Source organism: Eucalyptus grandis, chromosome 7, assembly GCF_016545825.1.
Source record: "Eucalyptus grandis isolate ANBG69807.140 chromosome 7, ASM1654582v1, whole genome shotgun sequence".
NCBI classification, from domain to species: domain Eukaryota; kingdom Viridiplantae; phylum Streptophyta; class Magnoliopsida; order Myrtales; family Myrtaceae; genus Eucalyptus; species Eucalyptus grandis.
Genome location: NC_052618.1, coordinates 38,305,920 through 38,313,679, shown reverse-complemented (window position 1 = coordinate 38,313,679; position 7,760 = coordinate 38,305,920). Strand labels below are relative to the sequence as shown.

At 38.1% G+C, this 7,760-nt stretch overlaps 2 protein-coding genes across 2 annotated transcripts in view; one reads left to right on the top strand and one right to left on the bottom strand.

The window, feature by feature from the left end:
• Positions 1–1,585, bottom strand: part of LOC120296126 (nascent polypeptide-associated complex subunit alpha, muscle-specific form-like) — a 5,226-nt gene extending 3,641 nt beyond the window's left edge. The window contains exons 1-2 of the mRNA XM_039317786.1: positions 1,351–1,585; positions 565–787 (exon numbers count right to left, since the gene is read on the bottom strand). Coding sequence (XP_039173720.1) covers positions 565–787; positions 1,351–1,585 — 458 coding nt within the window. The remainder of the gene's footprint in view (positions 1–564; positions 788–1,350) is intronic.
• A 1,237-nt stretch (positions 1,586–2,822) lies between these two features.
• LOC120296125 lies at positions 2,823–4,456 on the top strand. The gene is made up of 4 exons (XM_039317785.1): positions 2,823–3,151; positions 3,271–3,597; positions 4,155–4,194; positions 4,367–4,456. The coding sequence occupies exons 1-4, from the start codon at positions 2,844–2,846 to the stop codon at positions 4,454–4,456; spliced, it is 765 nt and encodes a 254-aa protein (XP_039173719.1). The 5' UTR covers positions 2,823–2,843.
• The last annotated feature ends 3,304 nt before the right edge of the window (positions 4,457–7,760 follow it).

Sequence of the window (7,760 nt, the reverse complement as noted above, 5' to 3'; positions counted from 1 at the left end):
GGCACGGCTTGTGGCGATGACGGCGGCCCTTAAACCTGGACAGCGTCGGGAAAAACAGACGGCGAGGCGCGGGGCGACAAGACGGTTTGACGGCGTCGAGACCGGTGCTCGGCCACAACGACGGCGGCGGCCTCGGGGGCGACTCGGCACGGCGGATTTCCAGATCTGCGCCCAGATCTCGACCCTCTCTCCTCCGGATCTTCTCTCGCTCAGCTCCTTCCGCTCGGATCTCACCTTCTTCACTTCTCAGCCCAACCCTCTTCGCGAATCCAGAACTCCTTCGCCTCTTCTGACCTCACTTCTCTCACTTAGGCCAAATCCAAGCCTCCACCGGCCGGATCTGACCTTCGGACTTGCTCGCCGGCGGCCTCCTCGAAGTCTCTCGGTGGGAGGTCGGCCGAGCTCGCGACCCGAGTTCTCTCTCGCCGCTCTTCGATTTTTCCCTCGAAGTCTCTCGGTGGGAAGATCTCGAGAACTCGCTCTTCTTCGTCGCCGACATCGGGGCTATTTATAGGCGAGGGTGGCCGGTCGACGGAACCTCGACCGCCGGTCCCCTTGGCACACCGAGCGGCCTTCGACAGCCAAACCAGTGTCCCATCCGACGCCTGCTGCTCCCCGCACGTCCTTATCTGATGCCGGCCGCCCCCTTGCTCCACGTGCGCTATTGTTCCTCCATTTTGCTCCGGCGTCGCGCGCGTCCTCTTCTCCGGCGCGTGCTGCTTATCCGGTTGGGGAAGAAGACAAGGAGAAAGGGTCGGGCTGAGCCACGCGGCCGGGCCTCGCGGGCCTGCGAAGGAAAAGAAAATAGGGAGGGGCTGGGCTTTTCTTTTTTTTTTTGTTGTTTTTCTTTTTATTATCTACTTATCCAAAAAGACAAAATAAATTAAAAACTTGATTAATAAAATTAACCTAATTAAAATTGAGGTGTCAACATTACCTAATGAATTGTAACTTTTATTTGACATTGGCGTAGTTTTCCTTAGATAGTCGTAAGTTCTTTCAATCACATGGTTCGTAATTTTCCATGAAAATGAAAAATCTACCTAAGTTGATAACAAATTTTTTATGCTACTAGTAGTAAAATATTATTTACTTATTGGGAAAGTAGAAACTCCCTTCTTTTTCAGAAATTAAAATAAGAAAAAGGAAGCATCTCAGTTCCGTGGTAATTGTCAAGGCTCATTTTGCTCACATAGAGAGAGAGAGAGAGAGAGAGAGAGAGAGAGAGTCCTGCAGAGCCAAGCGCCGGTTAGGGCTTTTCTTCTTCTTCGAGGTAGCTCTAGTTTGCTTCTGCGATTCGATCGTCACCGTCGATTCTCCCGTCCACGACTACTTCAACGAAGCTTTCACCTCCCGCTCCAACGCCTTCTTCTTCCATGCAGGCAGTGAAGGCCTCCGTGCTCCGAGGTCTGCGATCCCACCTTCTTTTGATAGCACCTAATGCCACGACCAGCACCAAGGGGAAGTCCTTCATCAGGTACGGATTTTTCCATTCTCTACTCTGGCTGCGATTCAGCCCCAAGTGATTTTGGTGGTCTCGTCTTGTTGCCTTGGAAATTTGCTGGTGTCCCAATGGATGAACCATCTTTGTTGGTTTCTGGGAAGTTATGCTGAAATGGTGAACACGTTTAATTTCCTAGGTTCTATCTGATTTACACACACATACACATATATATACACACATATGAGAATACCATTGAAGTCCTTAAAATGAAACACTCAAAATGCCCACGTGTCATTAACAAATTTTCTATGTTTCAATTTAAGTTTTTGGACTTAATTGCAATTTTTCAATAAAGGATTAAGACTTAATTAGAAATTTATGATTCAATTGCACTTTCTAAGGAGAGTTTGGGACTTGATCAAACCAATTGGGAAATTGCTTAATTATTTTCCGATTATTTCTAACAACTTTAATAAAACAAAATAACAAATATTATATAACGATCTACTTAGGCTTCATAATTATAATTTTGAGGTCATGCGCATAATATGAAATTTAAGAGAATTAAATCATCGCTCCCATGGATATACGATAACAATTATTGCAATAATAATATTAAGGGTCTATTTGATAATGCATCAAATAGTGTTTGCTTATATTCTTTTGTTCCTCGGAACAAAAAAAAAAAAAAAAAAAAGAATAGAAATTCTTTTGGTAACTTTTTATTCATGGGAATAGATTTGGAACATAATTAAGAAATAGAAAAAAATTATTTTATTGTTCTCGAGAACAACTCCAAAATCAAGCTAAATTATGTTCTTTTTTTCTTCTTTTCATTTTCTTTTTCTCTTCTTCTTCCTCTAACCAATCGTAAAAATATAATAAAATTATTAAAATAGTACAATAAAATTATATTTAAAATATGATAAATTATATAATAAAATTAAAAATATATGATAAGATAATTTTATTAAAAAAATTAAAAGAGAAAATATAATAAAAATATTTAAAAATTATAAGAAATATCAAGTCACAAAAAAATTTAAGAGTCGTATTAAATGTAATTTTATCACGAGAATATAAATTTTTGGTAGTTATCAAATATTTTTAAATGTTCAGAAACCCATCTAGATAATATAATTAACAAGAATCATTTTTAAATAGAAAATTATTTTCAGAAATAAAATAATTATCAAATGAATCCTAATAAGACAAGATATTCAATGTTTTCTAGATACCATGAGACGCGGAAGGGTGGAATTTTCGCACGACCCTCCACCCTATATTCCTGGCCTCATTTCCGCATGGCCCGGAGCACTTCTGTTGTCCCCGTCAAAAAGCAGTCCCCCCCAATTTTCCTCCCTCAGTCACCAAGCAAAGCACAAGACCTGTCTCATCGATGGAGCGTTCCGCTTGGCCTAAGAGCCTCTCGTCAAGCCGCAAGCACGCGATCCAGGATCTCCTCCATGATCAGAATCCCACGAAGAAGCTCAGAGATCTTTTCGACGCTCACTCTCAAACTGGCAATAACACAGGGCAGCCCCTGTTCGCTGAAGATCTGTTCTTCAACGTCCTCAGGTCGTTTGGAAACTCCATATCTGAATCGATGAGCGCCGAGTCCGACGAGGTCTTGCAGTTCCCGACCAACGCCTGTGTGAGGTCCGAGGTCTCGCAGGGAAGTGAAAGCATCAAGCCTCCGATCCCAAGGTAAGCAAGAGCCAAAACTCGTGTCTTTTTACTTTTGACTTTGTCTGAAAAGTAATTTATCTATTTAAATGAAGTTTCCCGCAATTATAATAACATATGTAAGTTTCTTTTTTGGCAAGTCTATTTACATCAATGGAGCGTTTCGCTTGGCCTCAGAACCTCTCCACAAGCCGCAACCGCATGATCGAGGAGATCCTCCGAGCCCAGAAGTCCGTGACGACGCTCCAAGATCTGTTCAACGCTCACTCCCAAGCTGGCAATAACACACAGCTGCCCTCGTCTGCAGAAGATCTGCTCGTAGACCTCAAGGAGTCGTTCGCCAACAGCCTATCCTTATTGGGGATGGCCGAGTCCGACGAGGTCTCGCAGGTCCCGACCAAATCCTGTGTCAGGTTCGAGGACACTGATGACGAGAGCACTAGTACCCCGGTCCCGACGCAATTAAGGTTTTTTTTCCCCTTCTTTTACTTCTAACTCCGATTGAAAGTAATTTATCGATTTAAGTATTATTTCATGCAATTAAAAAAATAATCATAAAGCTTCTTTTTGGGAAGAAATCACATGTTTGAAAATGACCGTGTGAAGATCTCCCTTATGTGTTTAGTAGTTTGATAAAATCAAAATTTATCCTATTTTGTGTTTACTATCTGCTCAAAATATGATAAAATTCGATATAAAACAGATATAACCCAGATAAAAGAAATTTTACATGGAGCATAGGATGAAAGACGTCTTACATGGAGCTAAATTATCTATATTGGTCTAAGTAATTCTAACAAAAAAAATGTAAAATTACTCATTTTTGCTTAGAAAGACTTTAGATAGATGGACAAGACCGGACTAAAATTTGATTTTCAAGTTTGACTTACCTAGGTACCTCACAAATGATGCATCCATTCTCATTAATTTTTCGTATATATTTTATTTGTTTTGTTTTTTGTTAAGATTTATAATAAATCTTAATAATTCTAACATGAATTGGGAATTACTCATTTTTCTGTAGAGGGACTTCGAATACATGGACAAGATTGGACGACCACGAAGTAGTTAGTAGTAGTCCACAAAAATCTCACAATAAGAAACACATCCATCTATCGACTTGGCAAAATTATTTATGCTTCTCTCATGATGAACAATGAAGGAAAATGTGTTATTGATTGTGATTAAAGCTGTGCTTGTAGGAATTACTACGGATGCTCTCACAAATTTGACCAGGGGTGTCAAGCGACCAAGCAGGTCCAGAAGATAAAGGATGACCCGCCCGTCTACAGGACTATATGCCAAGGCCACCACACTTGCAAGTAGGGGTGAACATGGTTTTAGGGCAGAACTTGAAACTTGGAACCTAAAAATCAGACCGGTGGGAACCTATGCGATTTTAGGTTCTAAGTTATGTATGGTAGATTCCAAATTCTAAAAATTAGAGAACCTGGAGAACCTGTTTCAATTGGTAGGTTTCGGGTTCTAGGTAAGTGAAACTTGAAACTTGGAACAAGTTTTTACATTTTTCTTTATTAATGTCTTCATGCGATCCTATGATATTTCATAGCATCCAATAATGAGTGTATAATTTGAAATAACTAGTTTGGGCTTTCATTTTATGACTAAGACTTTTATTCTATTATTGTTTTATAGTTTTCATGTGTCTAAATGTAATTTGTGGTTAATTGATTGTAGCAACAAATGGTAATATTGCAATCATTTAATTAATAATGCACATGGATCCTAGTAGACCCTGGGACTGATCGTGGAATTGTGACAAGATAGATTCTAGGTTACAAAATATGCAAGATACATTCTAAGTACCAAAAAATGAGGAACTTGTTTTGATAGGTAAGTTTCATGTTCTGAATGGAACTTATACGGAACCTGGAACCATTATCCCTACCTATAAGAACTTCATCCTCAAATCCCTCTCACTCATCCTGGACTCACCAAGCCGTAGGGGCTCCTCCATCCCCAAAAGTTTCAACACTAGCCTCATTGCCGAACAAGACGACGACAACACCAACCCTATCTTCTTCAACTTTCTATCAGTGAATCATGAGCAAAAGTTGCCCAGTGGGCATGATCTGAATCCCCACGGCCATGGCCATGGCCATGATGATAGTAGCAAGAACAACAATCAATCCACATCATCTAATTATGACGCTTCTGTCGAGGAGATCTAAACCCTGTCCTCAGATCAAGGGGATGTGATGCTTAGGTTCTCATAGCTTTGATATGGTTGTGGGGTCTGAGTTTCATGATCTGTTAGATTATGAATTTCTATGTTGAATTTGGTGGAGGTTTCTTGATTAATACGGGCGGTGTTTGCTAGAATGAATTTCCTTGAAACTACTAACCCTTTGCCGTGGTTTATTTAGGAGCAAAAGGAGCCATATAATCGCTAGTGTAATGAAAATGATTCCTATTCTTGTGAGCCAGCCTTCTTTTGTCGAAAACTATTTTGTAATTACGTGCTTTTTTATATCCTGTAAAGATTCTCTCAATTTGAGGAACACCAAATACACTTCATTTCTAGAAAAGAAGGTGCAAATATGCATCATTGCAATCAACTCAGATTTACATGGTAAACATCACTAATTATCTGCAAATGAAAATTTATTCCGTAGTAAATTGACTTTATATTGATCAACATGAACTGATTACATCAAGGACCAAGAAGCAAAAAGTTCAAATTCTGTGATCAAAATATACTAGAATGTTACATATCCAACATATGCACACCCTCTTAAAATCTAAATCATCAACGATTGTTGCTGCATAATGGACAACATTGATCTATAGCAAGTAATTTCAACTGCAACTCAAAGGTGATTCTACTTCGACGGTCCCAACATCCTTTGAAGCGGTGATTGACTGTGAATCTCACATTTTGAATCACAGCATCAATGAGAGGTAGAGACTGAATGCAGCTTGGAGTTCTGGCCCTCCACTGATTAATGCGACGCCTCCAAAGTAGCTTCAAGAAACACCAACAAAAATCCCTTCTCGTAGGGGTCTGCTTCAACCAAGATAGTTCAACGTATCAATTACCAATGCTTCAATGAAAGAATTTCATTTGCAAAATGTGAAACCGCATCCAATGAGAACAACCGCACTTTAAAATAGGTGAGATTTGGATTCACTATGAGCATCACAAAACTGCAAGCCAGGAAATCAACAACCTCCTACAAAGCAATTTATCCTTCTTTTTGCTTCTAAGGTTCCAGCTCCAGTCCATTTAATTTGACGAAAAAGACCTGGAATCACAATGCTTGACCGATCAGGTATTGGTGGGTCGACTCACCTGAAGAATGCACATGGTTCGATTTACATTGTAGAAAGAAAGGTCAGAAATCACAATGCTTGACCTGTCTCCAATGTCTCACGCTAGCTAGGTTGATTTTGCAGTAAAAAATACAATGTGAATGTTCTCAACGACCTCAGTGCAAATATAGATTGCTAAAATCAAATGTTGCTACTTCAGATTTGACTAAACCGAACATGATAGAATCATACAATCTCTCCTTTTTGGGGCCTACAAGTGACGATAATGTGTTTAGAGCACTTTGAGTATCTAACTAACTCCTATTATAGTGCTAATTCCAACCTCACAAACGTTAAATTGAAGAAATGTGCAAGTTTAGTGATACCTAAGTAGTTGGTGACAAGAGTGTCCATATCGATGTACCAAAATCGCAATTAGGTAATTATCAAATTAATAATCAGATTTCACATTCTAGTAAATCCCCCATTAGTTGAGTGACAAATTTCCGCATATTATAGGTGAAAATCGCTGAATGCATCATATTAACTGGGCTTAAAATATACTCTCACGTGTCAACTTCAGATCGTAAACCCATGTCAAATTCATATTCATCATCGTAAGACATTACGTTTTTTCTATATTAAAAGTAAGCTTAACAATGATGTGTTTTTTAAATTCATATTCTTTCTTATCGAAATTAGGCTCTGTCAAAAGATCTACTTTCATAAATGTGGAATCAGAGATATTATTTGAAGGATACTTCTGCACAGTTGAGTAAGAGAAAAAAGGGGAACGACTCCGCCTAATTGATGGTGGCCTAGGCTTTCCATGAACTTTGTGATTTTTAAATTAATATCAATTAACCTATTACTTATCATTTTGTAACTTTTCTTTATCAGAACGTAATTTTCTTTTTGTCGTCCTAAATTCTATAGATCCAGTAATTCGTAATAGTCCATAAAATAATAATAATAATAATAATAATAATAATAATAATAATAATAATAATAATAATAATAATAATAATAATAATAATAATAATAATAATAATAATAATAATAATAATAATAATAATAATAATAATAATAATAATAATAATAAAGTCATCTAATGAAGTTAACAATATTTTTATTTTCCTATTACCAGTAAATTATCTAAACAATGGTAAATTTCAATTGACACGCATAGTTGATCTCATTAATAGTAAATTTAGCTGTAAAATATTCTTCTACAACTTTCTTTAGAAGGCGTAATTTACCACGAAAATTAGTAATCTGTCTCAATTAATAACCATTTTTTTTACGGCAAAAGTTATCAAGAACCCCAAACTATGTCCACCATGACATATCTATCATA

Coding starts and splice junctions, on each gene's coding strand:
- LOC120296125 (XM_039317785.1), top strand. CDS start 2,844: ATGGAGCGTTCCGCTTGGCCTAAGAGCCTCTCGTCAAGCCGCAAGCAC. Junction 3,152..3,270: donor ATCAAGCCTCCGATCCCAAG/GTAAGCAAGAGC, acceptor TTTTTTGGCAAG/TCTATTTACATCAATGGAGC. Junction 4,195..4,366: donor CAAGATTGGACGACCACGAA/GTAGTTAGTAGT, acceptor AAATTTGACCAG/GGGTGTCAAGCGACCAAGCA.